This window comes from Tachysurus fulvidraco, chromosome 8, assembly GCF_022655615.1.
Source record: "Tachysurus fulvidraco isolate hzauxx_2018 chromosome 8, HZAU_PFXX_2.0, whole genome shotgun sequence".
NCBI lineage: Eukaryota > Metazoa > Chordata > Actinopteri > Siluriformes > Bagridae > Tachysurus > Tachysurus fulvidraco.
This window is the reverse complement of record NC_062525.1, coordinates 22,143,369-22,168,710: the sequence shown is the minus strand read 5'-3', so window position 1 is coordinate 22,168,710 and position 25,342 is coordinate 22,143,369. Positions and strand designations below refer to the sequence as shown.

The 25,342-nt window shown below is 36.4% G+C and overlaps 2 protein-coding genes across 7 annotated transcripts; both read left to right on the top strand.

Moving 5' to 3' along the window:
- Positions 1–5,465: 5,465 nt before the first annotated feature.
- On the top strand, positions 5,466–8,050 carry LOC113650675 (transmembrane protein 273). Of its 2 annotated transcripts, none has more exons than XM_027159127.2 (5): positions 5,466–5,839; positions 7,327–7,380; positions 7,510–7,626; positions 7,715–7,739; positions 7,826–8,050. In XM_027159127.2, the coding sequence occupies exons 1-5, from the start codon at positions 5,776–5,778 to the stop codon at positions 7,851–7,853; spliced, it is 288 nt and encodes a 95-aa protein (XP_027014928.1). In that variant the 5' UTR covers positions 5,466–5,775; the 3' UTR covers positions 7,854–8,050. The 2 variants fall into 2 exon arrangements, with proteins under 2 accessions (XP_027014928.1, XP_027014929.1); XM_027159128.2 differs by having other exon boundaries at positions 5,478–5,839; positions 7,516–7,626.
- A 2,767-nt stretch (positions 8,051–10,817) lies between these two features.
- Positions 10,818–24,932, top strand: vstm4b (V-set and transmembrane domain containing 4b). 5 transcript variants are annotated; one of them, XM_027159125.2, is made up of 9 exons: positions 10,818–11,042; positions 11,897–12,295; positions 19,653–19,694; positions 20,018–20,053; positions 21,903–21,936; positions 22,015–22,136; positions 22,272–22,336; positions 23,109–23,230; positions 23,390–24,932. In XM_027159125.2, the coding sequence occupies exons 1-9, from the start codon at positions 10,991–10,993 to the stop codon at positions 23,454–23,456; spliced, it is 939 nt and encodes a 312-aa protein (XP_027014926.1). In that variant the 5' UTR covers positions 10,818–10,990; the 3' UTR covers positions 23,457–24,932. The 5 variants fall into 5 exon arrangements, with proteins under 5 accessions (XP_027014926.1, XP_047673802.1, XP_027014927.1 ...); XM_027159123.2 differs by having other exon boundaries at positions 10,822–11,042; positions 19,946–20,053; positions 23,109–23,228; XM_047817846.1 differs by lacking the exon at positions 20,018–20,053.
- Positions 24,933–25,342: the final 410 nt, after the last annotated feature.

The following is a 25,342-nucleotide window of genomic DNA, read 5'->3' as shown; positions in this document are numbered from 1 at the left end:
CAAAGCCAACATCAAAGCTTGTCGTGACGAACTTTACAAATCTAGTTATTATTATTATTATTATTATTATTATTATTATTATTATTCTTAGACAAAAATTTATTTAAAAAAATCCGGCCTAGGGCGTTCGAGCCACATGCACCAAATTCGGATATGTCGTAGACCCTGGTCTGAAGTTTGTTGCTTCTATTTTTCTAAGCGATCGGAATTCCGGCATTCCCGGTACGGAAGCTCAAAGTGGCCTTTTTTCCCCTAGACTTCCATTATAAACCTTTGAGGTTTATAACCCGTGTAAGTTTTCGAGCGATTTACACCGAACTCGGACAGGTGACGGAATTTTTGGTTTTCCCGTAGTCGACGGTCGAACATCCCATAGACTTGAATAGGGAATTCCGAAAAGTCCTCTAAGCTCTCACACACAGTACATCCAACATTAAGAATTGAATGTACTGTTCTATGCAGTACAATAAGTAGAATCCCATAATGACTGCAGTATTGACATGAAATGTCCAAACCCTCAGTAGCCACTTTTTGCCAAAAGTATTGGCACCCCACCGGGTATTCTGGTCATGTCACGTGATGTCACGAGACGTCTCGTGAGGTCACGTGAAAATTAAAAATTTGCACAACATGGACATGTGACATATCAAAACACTCAGCACAATGAGGGGAACTGCCCCATGGGTATTATGGTCACGTCACGTGACATCACGTGTAGCGCCCCCCCCCCCCCCCAAAACAAAGTAAAAAACCAACAAAGCAGAGGACATATCAGGCACGGAAGCAGTTCCTTTAACATTTACTAGGAACCACTGACCACTGATTAACCCCCCCCCCCAAACCAACGGAAGGCGCAGTGCCTGTATACTATTCAAGGCTGCAGAAGACTCCAGAACATCATGCCATCCCAATTTCCCAGGCAGCAACCAGAACCTTTAACGTTCCACTCCTGGTTCAGCTACCTTAGGGACAGCAGCAGAGGAGGAGATCTAGCAGCAGCAGAAGAGGAGAGCTACAGTTGCAGCAGCAGAGGTAGCTCAACCACAAACAGAACACGAGAACCAAGTGCCTCCTCCCTGAATATCCCCCGAGTAGCCATCCCTCTAGGACCCATCCAACAACCCGAGAAAGGAGACTTCCAAAAGACCCAACAAGAAATCCAGTCTTAACTTCCTTTTCCAACAAAGAATCGACAATTTCAGGTTCTTTAACAGCAGAAAGCAAAATATAGGCAAACTAATGAGTAGGCAACCTAAACACTCCTGTCAAAACCTAGGATATGTCCAGCTATGAAATAATATTGAAATAAATAAAAGCAGCGGTTTGGATGCTTTCCAGCTTTGGAACATTTATTTATTTGTTTGTTTGTTTTATTTATAATGTAACAAACAGAAACACAATACAAGCTGAGACAGTAGCCATTGATTATCAATCCAAAGGTCACTATCTTTCTTTCGCTGGACACTGCTACAGAGAGGAGAGAAATTTAATAAAGCTTTTCATTTTCATTGCTGGCTAGATTTTAACCATTGTGAAGTTAAGAAGCTAGACCATTTGCCAGTAAATATTTCCTGCATAACGTACCATAACAGCCTAGTGAGGCATGGCATAACGCATCATAACTGCATAGCGAGGTACAGCATAACGTAACATAATGCCTAGCAAGTCATGGCATAACGCATTACAACAGCCCAACATATCACAACAGCCCAGCAAGGCATAACCCAGTGTAATGCAACACCACACAGCCCAGCAAGGCATATCATAACCTAACGCAACACAGCCCAGCAAGGCATCGCATAACGTAATGCAAATCAGCCCAGCAGGGCACAGCACAATGCAAAATAACACCTAGCAAGGCACCGCATAACGTATCACTACAGCCCAGCGAGGCACAGCACAACGCATCACAACAGCACCACGAAACACAACATAGCCCAGCAAGGCACAGCACAACGTAACCCAACACAGCCCAGCGAGACACAGCACAACGCAATGCATCACAGCCCAGCAAGGCACGGCACAACATATAATAGCCCAGTGAAGCACAGCATAATGTAACAAAACGCCTAGCAAAGCATGGCCTAACGTATCACAACAGCCTAGAGAGGCACAGCACAATGTAGACGCCTAGCAGGCATGGCCTTACGCATCATAACAGCCTAGCAAAGCCTGTTTACAGTTTCAAATTACATGTTAGTGAAGACTTTAATTGCCTTTAAAGTGCCTGCCTAACACCAGGTTGCACAGATGCACTTTATGTGTCTAGGGAGTCCTTAGCTCTGTCTCTGATTTTTATCCAAAGCATGAACATCAACCTACATTAGTTTATGGCACATTTAAGTCTTTTGTTTAGGTATTAAACAGATACCAACCTAGAGTGTATAAATATACAAATAAAATTAATTTAATGCATTTTAGTTTTACTCACTGTAAGGAATTCTCATCTGTCGTCAGCGTAACCATTCTTCCATCTGCCGCCTGGGCAGGATAACCTAAAATACAGCCGCTTGGACCTCTGCTCGATTTCCGTTCTCCACAAGTTTATTGTGTCAAACATGAATATATAGAGGAAGGACATAATGTGTGTGTGTGGAGCTTAATGCTAGTATCAGCAGAAGATACCTCGACTGTTATCGTGAAGCAGGAAACCTCCCAGAGCAGTATCATGTTTTTCATAACTTCTTTCATACAAAGCGTATTGTAGCAGAGCAGAGAGGCTAGGGAGAGGAGGTTATGCTAAGGTCAAGGTATCTGTGTGTATGAGAGAGAGAGAGAGTATGTGTCTGTGATTGTGTGTAAGAAAAGAACATTGTGCTTTGTACAGAAAGTCTGCAACATTATCAGAAAAGATGAAGTATTTCATACAATTATTCTCACAATTCCCCTCTTTTATCCATGATAAACGTATAATGGATAAACAACTCATATATGATCATCTATCTTTCTCTGGAAGCCGGGCTAAATGAGTAATCACTATTAGTATGTTCCTGTCCTGGGCCAGACCCTCAGTCACTTCTCAGAATTCGTTGTCATGACGGGTAACCAAGGCAGATGATCAAGATGAGGAGGATGAAAAACCATACTGGTCACTGGTTGGGTGTCCTGTACTCAACTAGAGGTGGTCGTTCAGTTGTCTTCAGCCTTTCCCGTCACCTCCTGCAGCTTTAATGATGTCTGAAGAACTGGCACAGAAGGGTCCGTGGGGTCACTGCTGAGCATCATGGAGTGATGGTGGGAGAAGCCAGGAGATTGAAAGCACCTTCTAGAAAACTCATGGAAGGGTTAAAAGGCTGTATCTCTGTAACATAAAGTAAATGGTGTCACACAGAGTACACCTTTATACATTCACAGCGGAGTCGACCCCTGAAGGACATCTCTTCACCCTGGTAGCATGGATCCACTGTGGAAAAAGATCAGTTAGTACACCTTTGCGCATAATCGCGACTATTTCCACTGGCCCATCATATTTACTTTTGCCCAATGGTTTAGGTTTCAATTATTTAATTAGGACCATATCTCCCACTTGAAAGGGATGTGTCGGCACCTTGGAAATGACAGGTATAGTTGCTAGAACAGCTAATAAGTTGGGCTAGTGAAAAGCTCGCTTTAATCCCAGTTAAATGGGAGATTGTCCCCCCATGAAGCTGCTGCTGTTCCCTGACTAGCTTTCATGGAGCTCATGAAAAGGATGGGGAATTCAGAACAGAGCCATACCGGTAAATTTGTAAGCTTGCAAATAAAAAAATTTAAATATGTCAAAGAATTGTCTTTATTTTGACTCAAGTGGTCCTGACTGAAATAGGTTGAAATAAGGTTTAAATACAAAGAACAGGAACAAAGACGAAAACTACAAAAGACAAGTAAGAACAACATACACTGACGATGATTCTGTTAAATAGACATGACGATGAACACATAGTGAACGACGAGGAGGAGTAAACAAAGGCGGGGCAGACACATGACACGGAAAATAAACAGAAGCACAATGCCAAAAGTCCGGGCTGAACCGTAACAGTAACCCCCCTCAAGGCGTGGCTCCCAAAGCGCCAATCCTGTATTAATGACCATATCCAAGGGGACCATGATCCCGACGAGATCCAGGTAGGGGGGTGGGGCGAGGTAGATGGGAGGGAGGCACATGGTGAGGCAGATGGGGGGAGCAAGGCACACAGTGAGATAGATCGGGGGAGCAAGGTACACAGCGAGGCAGATGGGGGAGCAAGGCACACGGCAGCGCCGCCAGAGAGGGCCAAGCGACATCCATAGCCCAGTAGAAGTGCCGAGCAACATCCACAGCTGAGCAGAAAGGCCGAGCGACGTCCACAGCCGAGCAGAAGGGCAGAGCGGCGTCCACCTCCGAGCAGAACAGCCCAGCCACGTCCACCGCCGAGCAGAAGGGCCGAGCAAGACCCCCGAAAAACATCACGGCCAGACCATGTCTCGAAGACCAGAATGGGAGGGATGGAGGGCGGAAAAGATCCTCTGCCATGGGCCTGCAACACCCCCTGCAGAAGGACGAGGTAGAACAACATACAGTACACTGACGATGATTCCGCGCTGCCATCGGCAACGTGAAACGGTTAAATGCACATTGTGCAGAAACGGGGGGGGGGAGACATAAACAGAAGCACATGGCCAATAGTCCAGGCTGAACCGTAACAGTAGAGAGAAAGTGATTAAATACTGTGGTAACAAGGATTAAAGACTAATAAAGTGAACCAAGAGCCTACTCTACTTGTGGGTTTCTCTGTATTTTCCCAGACTAAAGGTAACTAATAAAACTAAATGAGTAAAGATAGTAATTAAAAGTACCCCAAAAATGCAACCAATTTAATATAACAAATATAATTTTTATTGACATTTTATATCCTAAATATGTTTTTCTTTTACCATATTTCTGTTCTCACTGATTTATAGTGCTATCGGGTAAATAAAAATAATTACAATTGTAATAACACTTCCAGTAACTGTTATAAATCTAATTTAATATGACAATTGGTGGTGTTGTGTTCCTAAAGATGAGTGTTCTGTTTTGAGACAAGAAGATTATCCCTGAAATCAGATCTGTATCAACACCATGGGCTAATACTTTAGTGCATGCCTTCATGGCTTCAAGCTTGGATGATGATCAGCACAGGTGTTTGTGAGTTTGATTTTATCTTGGTTTTAGCCTTCCACTAGTCCTCCGATTTTCTGGCTCTAAGACTGGATATCCACACAGAACGCTGCTACACAGGCTGCTCAGGATATGATTTTACAAAGAAAACAAATAGGAAGGAGCTAAACAAGGTAAAATTATTATTTATTTTTCTTAAAGCGGATTTTGTAAAATTGACTGTGGGATTCGGTTTACTTTCATCTGCCTGTGTATCTGTGAAGTAATTAACTTCTAACATATGTCTTATCACTATTTTATCTCTTGAGAGTATGAGTGTGTCTTATAGCGGGGGACTTTCCTTTTGGCCTTTTCCCCTCACAAAATCACTTTTTCATCTAAAATTGGATTTTGCAAAATTGGTATCTTTTTATTGAGTGATTTAATAAAAGAAACATACATAATCTTTATACATAATGTTTCTTGATAAAAAGATTATACTGTGCAGTCACAAGTTCCACAACACGCTTACTTTGTTCAGATAACTGGGTCAAATGCTAAAGTCACACCGTCAGAGAATTTATCTCTCTTCCGTTTATCTGAACTACTATAGTGCATGAACAGGAAATGGCTTCATATCTCAAGAAAGCATAAATAAAAAGGCTTTTTTTTTTTAAATGCTTTCAAATATGCTTGAACCTCAAACACATTCCTTCATCCTTACATTTGTTTTTGTTGTTGGTAAGTGATTCTCATCTTCTTATTCTTTGTCTGTTTAGTGTAGTATGCAATTAAACAATAACGCCTCTGTTTTTTGTATAATGTATTGTATAAAGTGATGACATATTTAATAAGTACATCATACAATGCAAATGATTCATTGGAACTTGATTCAAGTGTTCAAATTCAGTGATTCCATCTGAGTTGCATCTGGCTTTGCACCTGAAGAGACACAGAATTTGCATTTCTGTATTAACAGAAATATATTTATAAATATATTTGAAACTTCAGCTCTAAAGGTGATGTGGAATTTGTATATATGTATTGCTGTAATATGAAAACCCAAAGAAGTGTATTTGTGTATTCAGTAATATGATAATGTTTTTGTTAGTTACCAGCTCAATCAAATGACCATTTGAACACAAAGCCAAAACATTGTACAGCATCTCAGAATTAACCAGTTATATTTTTTTAATTTATTTGATGGATCTAAGTTGGATAAGCAGATTTTTAACATATGTATACCTTTTAATCTGAATTCTTTTTTCATACATCTGTACACAATCCATACTTAAAAATTGTTATTTGGCATAACAATACAGCATGAACATAATGGCACAAGGCACATTGTTATGAGCCTTAATATCCAATTATAAAAACAGTTTAAATATTAGTCAAACATCACTGCATATAAACAGTAAATGAACAATCTAAAAACTCAACACTTTACAAGGTCTCAAACTTACACAACTTTCATAACGTGCTAATAACTTTCATAACATGCTATAAGGACTGAATAATAAAGCCAGATGTTATACAATTAACAGTCCCATAATAGGCAAAAAATGTTTAATGACTCAAAAATAAGCTGGAAATTAAAAAATTAGCTACACAATAGCATTGGTGGCAAATCATAGGCTTGATAGTCATGACATTCAGATAACCACTGTAAAGAAAACGTGCATGAAACATTACACCTGTATTGTTCAGGGCAATGGTGGTTTAGTTCTTAAGATTTGTCAGGTGTCTTTGTGCATTTCAGGTAGGTTCTCATGATTACCAAACGCTTCTCAAAAAAAGGTGGATTGGCTACAAATTGCCACTAGGTGTGAATGACTGTGTGTATGTATGGATCCCTGCAATAGACTATCTTCCCTAAGCCTCCCAACCCACCCTGGCCAGGATAAAGTGCTTACTTAATTAAATTGATTAATGAAAGTCATCATTAATAATGTTTATAGAAAACAAATGTTAACCAGGTGTCAATGGGTTGAATAAAGCAAACAGAACATGCAATATGATAAATACTAAAATGAAAGTGTGTCAAGTAGTAGAACATCTTAGCAAAATTAGTGATCTTATCTCAGTTCTCTGTTCCACTTTACATAACATAAAGCTTCCTGTTTTTGTCAGTCACACACACACACTTTTTAACTTGAGCATGACATTCACAAATAAAAACGTTGAGAGAGTAATGTAATGTAACTATGAGAATATCTGTCTTTTAGACATACTCTTCATGCACGTTAGAGGAGATGACCCATCCCCTGTACAGGAAACAGGTGTGAAACAACTTCAGAACTCTAATGTTTATTCCACTGCTATACTACATGCATTTCTGATGCTACAACACATTCAATTATGTCCTTATGTTTAAAAAAGTAACTTATCTCTCTTAATTTTCCACCGAGCCTTAGAAATGAAATATGCAGGAATAGGAATAGGTGTTGGTATATTTCTATCAGTCTGCTTCATCGCAGTAAAGGTGTACATGATCAAAAGACACTTGCTGGACAATGAACAGTCAGGTAAGTTTATTACTCACAATCAAGTGCATATTTTCCCTCCAACATACTACTAATTCTCCAAACTAATATTAAAATTCCTTGTTTTTAGAGGATTCAATGAGAGCATGTATGCGGTAAAGAGTTCTTCACTTATTCTATTGTTTCATTGCTTCTATTTACATTTAGCCTATATATACATATAATATATATTTCTTTTTAGAAGTGTTGAGGTTGAAAGCAGAACCTGACCAATGAAGCAAAACCTGTTCACAGAAGGGAATGCCCTGGCTTCAGAAACAAAATTTTATGCTACTATGTAATGTTTGTAATGTACGCAATGCTATTCAATGTCTTATTCATTAAACCTGTAGAACATTTATTAGTATATGTTATTTGGTGCAAACTATTCAATATGAGATCTCCTAAATGTCATTGTGATTTTTTGATTTTATTATTCTTTTTTTGTGCTCATTTACATCACCTAGAGATTAAGCTTAAAAAAATAGATTCAGTTAAGAATTAACAAACACAAACACACTGCATTCAACTTTAATGAAACTTTAAGCACACATTTCAATCTTTTATTTTTGAATACATGAATCATCTCCATACAGTTTATATCATATAGGATGTCAAAACCATTGGAATAATGTGAAAGAAAATTCAGTCACATCATTAATCACATCTCATTAAAAAAAAAAAAAGATAGTGTTTGTTTTACCATTTAATGTTTCGGAAGCTGACAACAGGACATTTCCAAAAAGACAGTTCTCAATATTAAGCATTTACTGTTATATCATACATTATCCAGAAGAAGTCAATATACACTCTAAAATGCAGATCCTAGGCAAATCAGTTTATAAACATTGCCTCCATTTTGGAATTGCAAAGTATTTAAGATTGATTCAATTTAATCATTAAGTTGTTTTGGCAGTTAGTTTTGGATCATTTGATGTATTTGCAATGTGTTGTGGTTCATTGTCTTGCTGCATGATGAAATTCCTCCCAATTAGATTGGATACATTTTCTCTGTAAATTCAAATTTGCAGACAGAATGTTTCTTAGACTTCTTAATTCATTTTGCTGCTACCATCATTAGTAACAGATCTAACATCCATCATCTGAATTTCCTGAACAAGATGTGAGATGTGAAAAGTGAAAAAATGTTGTGATATTGACTGATAATGCCACTTTCATAACACCCATGTTAAAGAAATTACAAACTATAGGTACTGTAATTTCGGACTATTGAGTGCACCTGAATATAAGCCTCACCCACTGAATTTTAAAAAAATTATTATTTTGAACATAAATAAGCCGCACATGTCTATAAGCCGCAGGTGCCTACAGGTACATTGAAACAAATTAACTTTACACAGGCTTTAACGAAACATGGCTTGTAACAAAAAATAAAAAATAGCAGTCACTATCTTCCTGCTATAAGGCAAGAAGTAGGACGTGTTAATATAGGATCAACTTTCCAGCACTGGAGAGAACTGAAGGAGCGGGAAGTTGGCCACATATTCACAGATTGGAGTTTCCCCAAGTCAATAACTCCTGAGCTAAACGCTGTTACTACACAAATAACACCTCTTTTCTATCGTAGTAATGTAGAGAGGCAGCTACAACCGTGTTCTACTTGCCTTATCGTAAGCCTTTCTTCGCTTTCTTTCTTTGTTTTTATCCTCTATGTCAGGGGTCGGCAACCCGCGGCTCCGGAGCCAGCAAGTGGCTCTTTCATCCCTCTGCTGCGGCTCCCTGTAGATTTGGAAAATAAATATTTAATTTAAATTTTTTATTTTTGTTAGTTAGTTTTTAAAAAATGTAATTCTAAATTCTAAGATCATGATGCTCTTGTAACATTAAAATAAACTGTGTTCAAAACTTGAGAGCCCTGGTCATGAATACGAAGGACTCAATTATACATTAAACATTTTATATGAAAGTAACCTTCAACCCAGCGTCTTTTTTCTTAAGGTTAGTTCAAACTGTTCAAAATATTTTTGTTTGCTTGCAGGAAAATATAATTGCATTTACTCGGTAGCAGTTAATTGATTTCATAAATGCAACACACTACAGTTTTTTCTATACCGACTCAGTTTTCTGAAGCATTTCTCAAACATCGGAGACCCTACCTTTAACCCGTTCAGCAATTTCATTGGTCTAATGAAAGCTTCATGCCAATAAAAAACTGAACACGTCACAAAATGTGTTTTTTTTTTTTTTTGAAGAAAAAAAAAAGTGAAAAATCCATATATTGGCCGTTGGTCATTGTTTAAGCCGCAAGGTTCAATGCGTGGGAAAAAAAGTTGCGGCTTATAGTCTGGAAAATATGGTAAATTAATAAGAATCTTTTTAGCAAAAAAGCGAACTTAAACCTTATATAAACAAATTGTTTCAACACAATTTAAAAACTTTAAAACCAATGAATATAATATAAAGAAAAGAAAGTAAAGAAAACTCGGTTTACAAACTTTATGCCCGATTCACAAACAATATCAACCCTCCTCATCATCTTACATTATAAAATACACAAATTATACAGAGAATAAGAATGAATGCCTCTTACCTAATGCAATGAAATAGTTCAGACATGTATTTAAGACAGAGATTCACGAGGATGGGGAAAAAAATTGAGCAGCCGCCAAAAACATGCAGCACGCATCTTTCACCACTGCTGGCGCACAAGTGACGTCAGCAACACTCGACTCAACTTCTCTAATACATTCCACACCCCCCAAAAAATATACATTCACATATATAGATGATATACATGTATTTTACATGACTAAACATGTTATGCATTAGATAGAAAGAGGAGGAAGAAAAAAAATAAACAACAACAACAAAAAACATATGTATATAAGTGCAAATAAGAAACATTTATTCTAAGTATGATAGTGACAGATTTATTGGATCTATCAATTCAATTATCTGAGTGGGTTACAGCTGCAAAGCTGAACCGAGTTTCAACCCTGTTTCTGTACAAGTCTCCAAAACTAAAAATACGGTAGTCTTTAACTAAAATCCAGTGCCAGTTTAAGAAATTAAGGGCTACTGAAGGCATTCTCTCTCTCTCTCTCTCTCTCTCTCTCTCTCTCTCTCTCTCTCTCTCTCTCTCTCTCTCTCTCTCTCTCTCTGTGTGTGTGTGTCTGAGAGAGAGAGAGAGAGAGAGAGAGAGAGCGAGACAGAGACAGAGAGAGAGAGAGATACTGTATGTGCCTGCATTTGAGTAATAGGAGGAGGAGTGAGGGAGTACACTAAGAAACAGAACATGCCCTGACTCATGTTTCACAGTAGAAAAGAGGAGAAACAAAAAGAGACTGGATGAGCGCCCTTCTGTGGCGACACCAAATCTTTTTTATGGAGCCAGTCAGACTGGAGAATGAAGATCTCTGCAGGGTTAACAGTTTTCCTGACTAGTGTTTTCTTCATAGGTAAGCAAATTCTATATGATGTGCTAGAGTATCATTAAACCAGCATGTGAGACTTTATTGAATTAACCAAACCTTATGAGCTAGTTTTGTTGTATGGTTCTGCTAGAAAGTATCAAAATAAAGAAACTTAAATTTAACTGAAATTCATGTTAAAACAGTTAAAAATTTTAAATGCAAAACATACTCACATTAAAACCCTCCAAAAATGCAAGCAGTAGCACAGAAAGATAGACAGAGCAGTTGCTATTGACTTTGTTGTGGTTTGTGACTCCTCCCTAACCAGAATACTGTATTTACCACAATGTAACTCTCATGCTTCGGCAAAAGTCTTGTATGTAAGAAGTAAGTAAGTAAGTAAGTAAGTAAGTAGGCAGGCAAATTACGTATTAAGTAAGTAACCATAATAAATTATACTATATATAACATTAGGTCCTCTTTAAGCCTTCTGTGTTTGTTTTTGAATGTGCTTCTAAAAAATGTGCTTACTGTCTGTGGAATATTTCCCTCATGAAATAGCAAAGCCAGATGTCTGAGCTGATTCACAATACATAACGCTACACTGAAAACGTTGCTATTTAATTACAAGGATTATATGTGTCTGAGGTCCAAAAAACTTTCCATATGGTCTATAATTTGTGTTCACTAAGTAGAAATATTTCTGCAATGGTGGATTTCAAAGAAAAAGCAGGCAAGAGCCCTATTCATTAATTATGGTTATTAAGGTTTTACTTATGGTTTATTATTCATTACTTAGTGGAGAAAAAATAATTTTAATATCCAACAGCTTTGAAACACCTTTTCCTTAACTAAGCTATTACCTAACCTACTGTAACTAAACTTTTCTGTATATTTAGATGATTGCACAGCCATTAATGCCACGGTCACACCGTCTCCATTCTGGGTGGCAGTTGAAGGTGAGAACGTCACACTGTCATGTAAAGTGAACCAGTGGCACAAATCAGACACTGCTCTTGTGCTACGCTGGATTTTCCATCCCCTGTCTGGAGGAGACGAGCAGCTCCTTGCCAAAGTCAATATGAGAAGGGCAAAATTCTATGGAAACTACACCAAGAGCTTCCCCAAACCCAAGATTAAGTTAATAGTTGTGAAGCAGGGCAAGATCTACAACCTCTTGATCATCAACATTACCAGAGATGACATAGGCTTGTACAGCTGCAGGGTGCAGGAGTTTAAGAAGCATAGGGAGAGATGGAAATCGTCTGCCAACTCCACAGCAGCTACAGAACTTAAAGGTGAGACCATGAAGACAAATAATTTTTGCATTATTTACGCATATACTGTAGCTGAGCTCAGGGCCTTGCTCAGGAATGTTCAAGCTTTGAGCCACTAGCACAGAAACTTATGGCGTATATTCCATATACATTGTTTTGTCTATTTGAAATGAACCTTTGTGTGTGTTTCCCCCTTGGTGTGGTTCAACATAACTTGCCAGAAAGCATGTAAACAAGGGCATCTCGATCCACTTCCAAGAAAACTATAACTTAACGTGAGAAATAGACATTTACCGCTAAATTCTGACAGCCAGATAGATAGACTTGTTTTTTTTTTTTTTACAAGCTGGAATATCACCCTACAGTATTATCCTAAGTTAAACTAAAATGCATTTTCTCAATATACAGTGGTGTGATAAAGTGTTGGCCCCTTCACGAGTTTTGTTTGTCACACTTTAATGTTTCATATCATCAAACAAAATTAAATATTAGTCAAATATAACACTAGTAAACACAACATGCAGTTTTTAAATGAAGTTTTTTATTATTAAGGGAAAACAAAATCCAAACCCGCATGACCCCGTATGTATGAGTGCTTTAAGGTTATAAAGCTATTTCTAAGGACTATTTTCTTAGGACTCCAGTGTACCACAGTGAGATCCATTATCCACAAATGGCTAGAACATGGAACAGTGGTGAACCTTCCCAGGAGTGGCCGGCCGAACAAAATTACCCCAAGAGCACAGCAAAGACTCATCCAAGAGGTCACAAAAGACAAACAACATCCAAAGAACTGCAGGCGTCACTTGCCTCACTTAAGGTCAGTGTTCATGACTCCACCATAAGAAAGAGACTGGGCAAAAATGGCCTGCAGAGTTCCAAGATGAAAACTGCTGCTGAGCAAAAAGAACAGAAAAGGCTCGTCTCAGATTTGCCAGAAAACATCTTGATGATCCCCAATACTTTTAGGAAAATTCTCTGTGGACTGACGAGACAAAAATGTAACTTTTTGGAGGGTGTGTGACCCATTACATCTGGTGTAAAAGTAACACTGCATTTCAGAACATCAAAGAACTGCTTCAGGACCTGGAAGACTTGCTGTGATAAATGGAACCAAGAATTCTGCTGTCTACTAATCCTGAAGGCCATCTGTTCGTGACCTCAAGCCGAAGCGAACTTGGGTTCTGCAGCAAAACAATGATCCAACACACCAACAAGTCCACCTCTGAATGGCTGGAAAAAAATTGAAGACTTTGGAGTGGCCTAGTCAAAGTCCTGACCTGAATCCAAGAGAGATGCTGTGGCATGACCTTAAAAAGGCAGTTCATGCTCGAAAGCCGCTGTAGCGCTGTAACAGACACATTGCAAGTTATCGCAAACGCTTAATTGCAGTTCTTGCTGCTAAGGGTGGCCCAACCACTTATTAGGTTTAGGGGGCAAGCACTTTTTCACACAGGGCTGTGTAGGTTTGGATTTTGTTTTTCCTTAATATAAAAAACTTCACTTAAAAACTGCATGTTGTGTTTAATTGTGTTATCTTTGACTAATATTTTTTTTTTTTGATGATCTGAAACATTAAAGTGTGACAAACATGCAAACAAATAAAAAATCAGGAAGGGGGCCAACACTTTTTCACACCAATGTAGCTCATTATGTCTCATCAAAACAGCCATGACAATGAGCCATTATGCATTGGGTCCATCTATAGAAGTCATTTATCTGTGTTTAAGCTATCTGGTTAGGCTTAGGTTTCTGAGTTGAGTTACAGTTTTAATTACAAAACTTCAAGGAAAAACAACAGAGGAACAAGACAAAACTAGATTTGTAAAGTTCGTCGTGACAAACTTTGATGTTGACTTTGACAATGCAAGTATCCGCAATGGAAGGTGCTTTTTTGAGGCAAGTGGACATAAGGGTTAGTGTTGCTTTTGGAGACAAGAGTACAGAAAGCTAGGTTGCCAAAACATTTGGAGGTAAGCGGAGACAAGCATGTGACATCAACCAAATACTCCTGAGGGAGTTCCCCTCCTTGGGATGATTGTTTTGATATGTCACTTGTCCATGTTGGGCAATTTTTTGATTTTCACGTGACATCAAGTGACATCATCTGAATAACCGTGAGGAGGTTCCCCTCATTGTTCTGAGTGTTTTGATATGTCACATGTCAATGTTGTTTTTGATTTTGCATATTTTGCGGCGGGGCTGCGGGACAACCGAGAGGCCAGTTGGTACACCAATTTAAACTTTTGTTCAGAGTATCACCCTTAAGGAGCTGGCCGAGTTTGGTGTAGATAGTTCGAAAGCTTGCTGAGTTATAAAGCTCCAAAGTTTATAATGGGAGTCTATGGGAAAAAAGGCCAATTTGAGACCCGGTACCGGAGGTACCGGTACTCGGATCGCTTAAAAAGGTAATAGCAACAAACTTCAGAACGGGGTCTACAACATATCCAAATTTGTTGCATGTGGCACGAAAGCCCTAGGAAGAGTTACTCTTGATATATTTTTGTCTAAGCTTAAAAAGGAAAGCAGAATGTTGGCTTCTACAAAGCCAACATAATAAGCCTGATTGATGTAGGTGTGTATAAGAAAGAGAGCAAGAAAGGGGGAATGAATGTAACATATCAACCATCCAGCCAACTAACAGTAATCTTAAATGATTTATTCTGATTATTCAGAATAAATTCAAATCAGGCTGCATTACATCACATACAGCATAGTGTAGGTCACTAACAGGCGGACCGCGGTCCGGGTCCAGACGCAGAAGCTGTCCAATACGGACCCGGACGTAGAGCCAAAACAAAAGGTTATGATTTAAAACTTGACGGGGCGCTTCTATTTTAACCGGCGCAGCTTTTGCAATCTTTACAATAGTGGTACTGAAAACGCACAGACCAATTACATGCGAGTTAAGTCATCCCACGTGATAACACTTAGCCAATCAAATCTGGGCATTCCTGAAGTAAACACTGCGACTCAACAGTGCAAGACAGATGAGAGAGAATTAGAGTAAAGTTACACATGAAAGAAAGATAGCGATACATGTAGAAAACAAAGGGAGAGAAACAGACGAGTGAGACGGTGAAAGGGAGAGAAACAGACAAATGAGATGGAGAAAGGGAGAGAAACAGACGAGTGAGACGGAGAAAGGGAGAGAAACAGACGAGTGAGACGGAGAAAGAAAGAATAAAGAACAAATGACGCTCTCCAAAAAAAGAAGAGTGGACAAGAGCGAAAACATTTACTCCAGAATGGACAGACTCATTTCTCTTCAACAAACATATCCACTCAAATCTGAAGACAGAGTCCCTGAGACAGCTTTCCCAGGTCTGAGGAAAGCCCTATACATCCTGACCATGTTTGGCTCTACATACAACTGCAAGGCAACTTTCTCTACAGTACAATGAACATAATCAAATCTAAATATCGTTCCAGGCTCACTATGAGCACCTCCACATGTGTATGAGAACGGCCCTGACTCCATTCAAGCCCAATTTTAACCCTAACCCAAGCCAAGCTAGAGCTCAGTTCTCTCACTGAAATATAAAAGGGAAAGTTAAGCACTTTATTTAAACATACACAATTTTCACATTTTATTTGTTTTCTCTTATTTTGAAATGTAGCCCTACTTTTATTTATTTAACGAGAGAACGTTATACATATCTACAATCATACATATGTTCAGTTCTATGTTACGTGACAATAAATATTGTCAAAAGGTTTTTGAATTGTACTGAATTTATTTGATTTAACAGTCAGGTATTGATTGCTTGCAGATGTTGATACAACTACTAGGCTACTTAAATATATCACGCTAACTAGTTAGACATTATGATCTCCAAGAAATTTTCTCTTACTGGACCTCTTTAAATTTTAGTTGAATACCTCTGACATACAGGATAGTGAGCAACATGTGACAATTTGGAAAACTTATTTGTTTATGTAATTTAGCTGAAATTAAAAATCTTTAAGCATACTGAACCAACAGCAAATATGGTACATCACATGACCTTTCACTAAAGCCAGGTCAGTTATTTGTAAATAGACAGTCACATGAATATGATCTGACCCTGAAAGGATTGTCAGGAAACCACTAAGGTTTTGTAAGGAGCCTTTGTGTTTTTGTGTAGGAGAGTTTGCTGTGGTGTAGAGGATGTGGTCATGATTTAAATGCACAGTAGCAGAGAGAGTGGAGGAAAAACCCAACAACATTTGTGGGCAGGATAACAACATAAGGATGGCATTCTGTGAAAGACAAGAAGTCAGGAAGTTAACCTAGATCCATTGAAAGCTGAAAGATCTAAACAACGTCTATTTTTGAGATCTACATTTTTGGTTGTGCAAGCAAATACACGAAGAGCATTTGCGGGCCGGAAAGTGCAGAGATGGGGTTTGTGGAAGAATAGAACTAAATTTGATAGCTGCATTTTTGGTTAAAATTTAAAACTTGATGTGATAAAACAAAAATAATGAAACAGTCGGAATTTTGCTGGCTAAAATACACAACCGATTTAGTTTGTAGATAAATATTGAATACATCCACCAGCTAGACAAAGCACAGAAAACAACATTAGGGACAAAATACACTTTAGGATGACTAGAGTAATCTTTCGCACATATTAAAGTTGATTCAAGATTTTAAAAGTTCACATTCTGATGACAGTATTGGTGAACAATAAAAACATGTATATGCATTGTGTCATGGTACATTTACTGAGTATAAATACAGTATACTGTATACCTACAACTGCTTAGCTTTTCCAAAAAGCTTTTTTTAAATTAACTGCTTTTCATCATCAATTCAGCTCTGACTGTGACTGCATGATTGAGCAGCAGTGTCATTAGCAGGATAGCTAAAATATAAACTTTTGTTGATTGGCCATTTTTCTCCTTTGACAATGCATAAAATTCACTCAGAGCCACAAAAACCATTTCAAGATAGCATGGCATATAAAGTTTTAATGTATATCCAGTTATTCAGCTATTCTACCAAAAACGAAAATTGCACCAGCTTTGTATCTTTCAGCAAATGCTGTGTATGTTCTGGAAATATCTTTCTAGTTTTTGTTGTTTGCTCATTTCTTCATATATCAAGCATACAGGTAAACCAGCATTGTCAGCAGTGAAGGCAAATGAATATGCTCATGAAGCATTAAACCATTAAATGCGTCACATTATATTTGATGCATATTTGGGTCGACAAAATATGAAGACACTTTATTTTGTGTTTGTAAATGTAACAAGGTCACTTTGATCTGGAAAGTAAGAGGTATTCAATTGAAAAGAAAACAAAATAAAAAATAGGCTTTATTTAATCCCATAATGTTTTTCAAAGTTACAGGGATGGAAGAGCTGCATGAGGCTCAAGAGCTGTTCATTGCTGACCCCTGCTATAGGTTTTGGTTGAATAGTTCATACATTCTGAAATTATGACAGTCGTCGCTTAAAATATTTATGATTCAGATTTATGTTTCATTCAAATTACCTCAGTTGTGGTACCTCAGTTTTCATATAATTTTCACAATACTGTACATCATTCTGATGTCACAAAGTGGGCAAAAACATAAATGTTTCCTTATTTGTTTAACTGCGCTGAGCGATGTATATTGGTAATATGTCTCTATGTTGATAGGAATAATGAGTTTTTTCTTTGGCTTTTCCTAGTTGGAGGTCAGAAATTACAATTACATTACCTTCATTTGAATGCAACATGATTCCAAAATGTAAAAAAAAAAACCTGTTGCAGATGCATTACTGTATCTTACAGAGCGACTTCTGGCATCTTCTCATTTTTTCCCTAATCTTCATACCGAATGAATGCTGTGGTAAACCATTCTGTACTGTATCTGGGTTTTCTTGTCCAACTATGTGCTGTGTGACTGAAGAGAAAGAGTCTCTATTCATTTTCCAGTTCTGTCATGCATAAATTAGAGCCCAAAATAAGTGCATTATTAAGCAGGCCACAAATAGTGACATGTACTGTGTTTATTAAATCATTTTTAGAGACGATTAATTTCTTCTAAATAACTTTCTGAATTCATTAATACATTTTTTTGTGCATCTAAGTAAAACATATCACATGAAATATTTAGAGAGTTTAATATAAATGAATGTTTATGAAGAATGTTTGAATTTGAATTGTGTTGGATTTCATGAAAATATAACAAAACACTATAATTGATAGTCCAGCCCCATGTTTTTGAGTCCATGCTTGAAAATAAGCTTTAATATATTATGAGATACAGCAAGACTAATGACTAAACAGTGAACTAAATCTATAAAGCATTAATGTAAAATTGAAAGCAGTTATGATGTAGTAACAATAATATATAATTTAGTAACTCATTATTTTCTGTATTACCATGTTTTTTTAAGAATTAGTAAAGAAACATTTAAAACATTAAATGATACAAGCTTTATTATAGTTAAAATGATTAACTATACTAATAAGTACAATGATAACCAACATAATAGTTAATATATTAATTAAACAATTATTATGTGATTAAACACTACATAACAATGTATTGATTTACATAATACTTATTTAAAATTTGCATGTAAGAAAAAGTCTGTACAATGCCATCATGAACCTGACACATTATTATTATTATTATTATTATTATTATTATTATTAGTAGTAGTAGTAGTAGTAGTAGTAGTAGTAGTAGTAATAGTAGTAGTAGATTTCTACTATAGATTAGTAAATTGATTTCAAACCTTTTTTCTTTTTTTGAGCTGAAGTTATTGTTGATTTGGATATGTTATTGTCATGCTGAGAAGGTGAAAGTCCTCCTCTTCATATCCAGCTTTCTAGCAAATCTCATCTTATGTTAAGGCCTCATTAACCGTGCTATCAGCTACTCCTGTCACGGATCAGCCCGGACTTTTGGCCATGTGCTGTTATTGTTATTGTTGTTGTCACGTGTCTGCCCCGCCCTCGTCTGCTTCGTCTACACCTGATCCTAATTGTCTCATTGTCTTTCCTATAAAAGTGAGCCGCATTGCCAAAGGCAGCATGGAATCATTGGTTAGGTCTAGTCAAGGATAGGTCTCGTCATTTGTATTGTCTTAGTTCTCGTCTTTTACTGTCTTGTCTTTATTGTTTATTAAACCCCATTCATTTGGAGCTATCTTGCGTATGGGTCTGTCTCCTTCCTTCCCTGGTTGTGACAACTCCATGGTTTATGAGTATTTCAGAGGCTCCCAGCAGGTGTTGCTTAGCCAAGAATGAGTGCATCCATAGAATGGGATAGGCTTCATGCTGTCATCCCACACATGGCAGCCTCTAATTAACTTTATTTAACCCTGAGCACTGTGCAATTACCAGGCCTATAGAGCTGCAGTGATGATTGTACACTTCCCCCTGTTTTTTCTACAGTGTCCACCAATGCCAAGGGCGGGCTTTGGAGCCTGTTTGAAGGTAAGCCACAGATTTATTCTTACCCATTTAAACCTAGATAAAAATAAAACAGAGCTCTAAATAATGTATCATCCATGGAAGAAGAAGGAAAGGCTTCTCTTCTTTTGAAACCGGTGAAATTAAACTACACCCATTCTTTCCAGAGCTAATACTTTCGTTTAAATTATATGAGTTTGAGAAACTTGTGTGGTCATTTGATTGAATCTGGAGCCATGGATCATGTTCGAGTTCATGTTTTGTGTATGTTTCAGATGTGTATCTTTGTGCGGTGCTGATATGTTGTGTGGGGCTCTTGTGCATGTTTATGTTTACCATGGCTGTAGGCTGCCAGTATCTGCAAAAGAAGAGGCACTTAAAAGGTACAAGCTGTTTTTAACTTTACTTCAGAAGTCAGTGTGTTTGAATATGAGGTGAGATGATATGACAAGTTTTTTCTGCAGTGGGAAGTTTTAGGCTTTAGGGTAGTGCCTTTTCTAGCTTTATAATTAGAATATGACTTGAAAGAAACCATATAGAAACTGTACTTTTGCATTAACTTTAGCTAACGCTTGTCCTATACCTGCCTGAAAACCATTCCACAGTGGTCACAATTCTTTATTTAGTTCTTTACCTCTACAACATTGACTCTTCTCTTCTACTAATGCTACCACCACCACAACCACCACTACTACTACTAGTACTACTAATGCTACCACCACACCCACCACCACCACTACTACTACTAGTACTACTAATGCTTACACTACAACCACCATATTATTGAAGCACTTGTCTATCAAAACCACATCATATCACAGGCCACATCACATTCAATTAACATGAAAATGTGGTCTTTTTCAATACTATTGGGCATGAAACCTATTGTGTTTGTTATTGTCTGTATATGAAAGCAAGAAGATTTGGCCATGAAGTACACCACACTGTACTTGGGTTTTTGGTTTTTTTTTGTAATTAATATTATGGCATGAAGTTAATTTGTATATTTAACTGGTAAATTTTGGTATACAATTTATTAAGAAGCAAAAGTTTAGCAAAATTAGTTTTTTTCAGTAACATGAGCTACAGTGAAAACCAACTTCCTACTTATAGAAACCTTGTAAATCATCAGGCCTAATTTGTTGGCTAATGTTGCTTCACATATTCCAATCTATGTCACTATAAGAAGTTCACCATATGTTTCCCTGTTACTTTGTCAACACTATGATTAAACACTGTAATTATTAGATCCTTTAGATAACATATGTTCTATGCTACAGTAATTACCCCTGTACACTCTATGCTTTCAAACCAACGCTGATATTTTCTTAATGTTAACAGCTACACTATAATAATAAAACAGATAAAAGGTGCAATTAGGCAGCCAGACTTGTGGAATCAACAATATGTCATTTGTAAGATATACAGAACCTTACACATCTTAGCACTAAACTGAAGTAGTCTCTTTATATTATAGACAGAACTTTTTGTTATCTAGCAATTTATCCTACTGAATGTCATATATGTCCTAGATGAAATCTATAATTATTCTATTATTTTTCATATAGATGTTGTTGGAGGCGGTTTTTAAGCATGTTATTTTGTAGACCAGGCTTTATTGTGCACAATAAATGCAAATTCATTTGTGCAGTGGGCAAAAAACTGAACAGTGTGCATGTATATTGTATTTTGTTTTTACTGTAGAACCAGGATTGCTGATACATTTACTGCAAATAACTGTACTTTACTGTAAATACACGTTACAGTTGTCCACTTTTCCTGTAAAATACAGTAAAACAATTATCTGGAGAATGTAGCTCATAATAACCAGATCTAATTTTGTGGCAAAGTACAGTCTAGGTTTCAGATAAGATAGCATGTTTAAGAAAATAAATAATGTTTTTTATTCCTATCTAAACAGATAAGTTGGTAATTATTTATCAGTTTCTATTTCCATTTGTATTTAAATCATTGTTATATTCAAAAGGTGTGTGCCATACCAATTTCATGAATCTTGCAGGACAAGAAGTAAAGCCTTGTCAATGTTTTATTGGAAGCAGTGGAAACAAGTTTACAAGCTGGTCTTGTATTGATCCACAACATCAGAATGCAGATGTCAATATAGAGTAAAAATCAAAGACAAATTTTCATAATGTTTTATACACATACTGTACTGCTTCCATGCTGTTATTTTAACATCTGTAACTTTCAATGGATTTTTTGTTTGTTCAGAAAGTTACCATTTGGTGAAAAGTCCCCAAAACAGGTAAGTCTTTAATAGAAAATAAACTGTTAGAGGAAGATTGCAAGCCATAATCATAATATAAATCTTGTTTTTGCTCAGCTCTGGAGAAACAGTCACAAGTGTAGTTAGCCTCTCTCCGGCTCTTCCCAAGAAGCAAAAGAACTACAAGACGAAGAGAAAAGTACAACAGGTGGAGGATCCACCAGAAATCCCAGCTAAAGGTAAAAGTGACACCTCTCTCTCTTACCCCCTCTGTCTCTTTCTAAGTTTACTGCTCAAATGCTTAAATATATCTAATTTATAGTAGACTGCCTTACCCTTTTATCTCATAAAATCCCCATTATTTTATTTCCTAGCACCCATTGCTGACAGACTGAGAAAGCCAAAACTTTTAAAACCTCACACACGAAAGTTAATTCTGGTAAGTCATGTGAAGCTAAATCTGGCTAAACCTCATCTTCTTTTACTAGCAATGGATGGCCTTTATAAGAAATCTATTTTAAAGAACCAAATAAATCTTTAGCTTAATAATCAGTATATTAATCTAAAATCACTGCACTACTAAATTGTAACCAAAGCAATATAATAAGAAACAGGCTGAAGCAATGAAAACTTTAAGAAAATCTTATTATATCTAATATAAAATAACAATCAAGCTTTCTACATAGACAATTTTATGGAAGAGTCTCCATTGTTTGTTCTGCAAAACATTCATTAAACCACAGCACCATGGGTCTTCAGAAAGGAGCTTGTTCTAACTATAAATGCACATATTTAAAAGTATGATGTGAAATTTATTAAAATTAAAGCTGTAATTGTTGGTAAATCTAATATATGTGGAATAACAGACATCCAAATGTGCTGTTGGAAAATAAGCAACTTTGCAATGGTAATGCTTCATGTGGTGTTATTAAGTCATTGATTATTTTTGTAATAGTATTGACTTTATTATGTGTTGTTTCTCAGTTGCCATGACAACTAGCCACCATATTAACTACAAGTTATATATAACTGACCAAAACGCAGTTGTCATTTTTTTAAGTAATAAAATAATGCAATTGTTATAAAATAGTTCAGGTAGAAGAATAAAACACTGTTGTTATAGGTAAAGAATTCGATACAGAATGAATATGCATGGGTTATACTGCAGTTATTGGACTGTTGATTACATCACAATTTCTCTGACTTTACAGCCAAAGATTACAGAGGAGAGTTTAACTTATGCAGAACTTGAACTGGTTAAACCTCTTCCAGATGCTAAAACTTCCAAGACAGGAACTGTGTATGCCCAAATCCTTTTTGAAGACCAAATGGTGTAATGAAATCAGTTTACTTTTTTTATTGATTATTTATAATGCTCAATATTATTAACAATGTCTAGTAACATTTTGCTATATGTAAAATATATAACAACATTGACTTTATTTAATTATTTGTATGTATTTGTGTTTTATTGGAAAAACCCTGCATATAGACTGCCACACAAGACCCCGGACATACTGACACAGATAGTGCTTAAGAACATTCTGTGTTTTGTATGACACATCTCTCAGCTGTATAAACAGCCATTTTAACCATCGTCTCCCATGTAACTACTCCTGTTATCAGAGGATCCCCTTTCATCTGCCTGCCAAGTTTAAATTCCATGCACAAATTAGTGATCCATGGTAGACCTTGATTGTTAGTTGGAGCTGGAGAACCAGACATGAGCAAAATACTGAAAAATTAAGTGTGCTTTAATGACTGTATGCTACATTATGTATCTTTATCTCTTTAGTGCATGTTCAACTAATGATCAAAATACTGACTGAAATAATAATAATCAACAAAGCTGTAGACACGACCCCAGCACAATGGAAGGCTATTCTTTAATACCCTTCTTTTCTGAGCGTATAATAGTATTGTAATACAACTTGATGAGTGTGGTGAGTGTGAGTAGAAAAGATTTGGCCTATTGCACAGCATTATTTAAAAAACAATCACACAATAAAACAGAACATTAATAAATACCCTTGTCAAAAACTGTTAGTCTTTAAGATCTTATTTGATTTTAAGAATATAATTGGAACTATAACTGTATTTTATTGGGAATAATGTTGTTACATTAAATTACAGAGAATGCTTTGCAATTTTTTTTATCCTGAAATATTTTATTTTAAATAACAGTATTTTCTTCTATAAGTTAGAATATTCTATACTATTACTAATATATACCATTCTGTAAACATCTTAAATGTATTGTTCATTAATAGTTAATAATTCCTGCATAGAAGTAGATATCTACAGGGTTTAATGTCCTTGACCTAAAAGTTGTTTTCTCTAAATATGATATAAATTCAAATTAGGATCCTGACCTTCAAGGATCATTTCTTTTGCATACATGTCTGTTCATTGTAAAGAGTAAATTGGTAAATTGTATTGAAAACCATAAGAATTGACATAGGGAGTTGGACAAATTGCACTATTCCCAAGCAGCTTAACTGGAACTTGTCTGCATGTTTTTCTGTTTCATTTATTTATTTTTTAATTAAGTATATTTTATTACTGTTGGACTCTACTCTGGAAAATGCTTCACTTTCCAAACCAGCAGAAAGCAACATGAAATCCCTCATGTTGCACAGAATTATTGGATGCTCATGATTAACTCCTTCCGTACTTAGATTGTAAGAAATCCTTCTCTGGGAAAGTTTTTTAACTGTGAAAACTCGGACACTCCTCCAAACCACAGTGAGTGTAATAGGAGAGCACTGTGTGCACCACTAATAAGTTCCATCTGTGAATACAGCTCAACAAGGCCATCCTCAGCTCACACAAGCAGAACATCCATTTCTTCTTTTCCAGCCTTACACTTACATAATCATACTGCAAAAGCTTTATTAAAGAAGAAGAAATGTGCAATTTGTGTTTAGATGATTGTGTTATGTTAACCATGTTCACTTGATTATTGTATACCTTATATGTATTGTTTCTTATTTTTATTGTTTTTTCTTAAATAAAATATGAAAAATTTACAAATACAGCAAATGATATCAATATCTTGAATACAGTTATATTTATGTAGTCATGGGTGTAAATTTCATGTAACAGTAATAATAATAACAGACAATAAATATAAAATTTCTCATGAGCAATTTTTGAAGGGGGACACAAATAATACAGTCTAATTGTACTTAAAAAGATAAAGATATGTCCCCACAGTGAAAAACTTTGCTTTTATCATTATTATTATAGCATGGAGACTGTGTCATTATGGTTATTTTCAAAATATAAAGTTTTTTTCAGGTTCAATGACAAAGCAGATTTTTCTTCAAAACTATTTATTGCATTGTTTGTGTTGTTTACAGTTAAGCCATCAACATACAATAAAATATAAACATGACTGTTATTATGAAAAATATATATAACATAAGTAATGTTTTGTAACAAA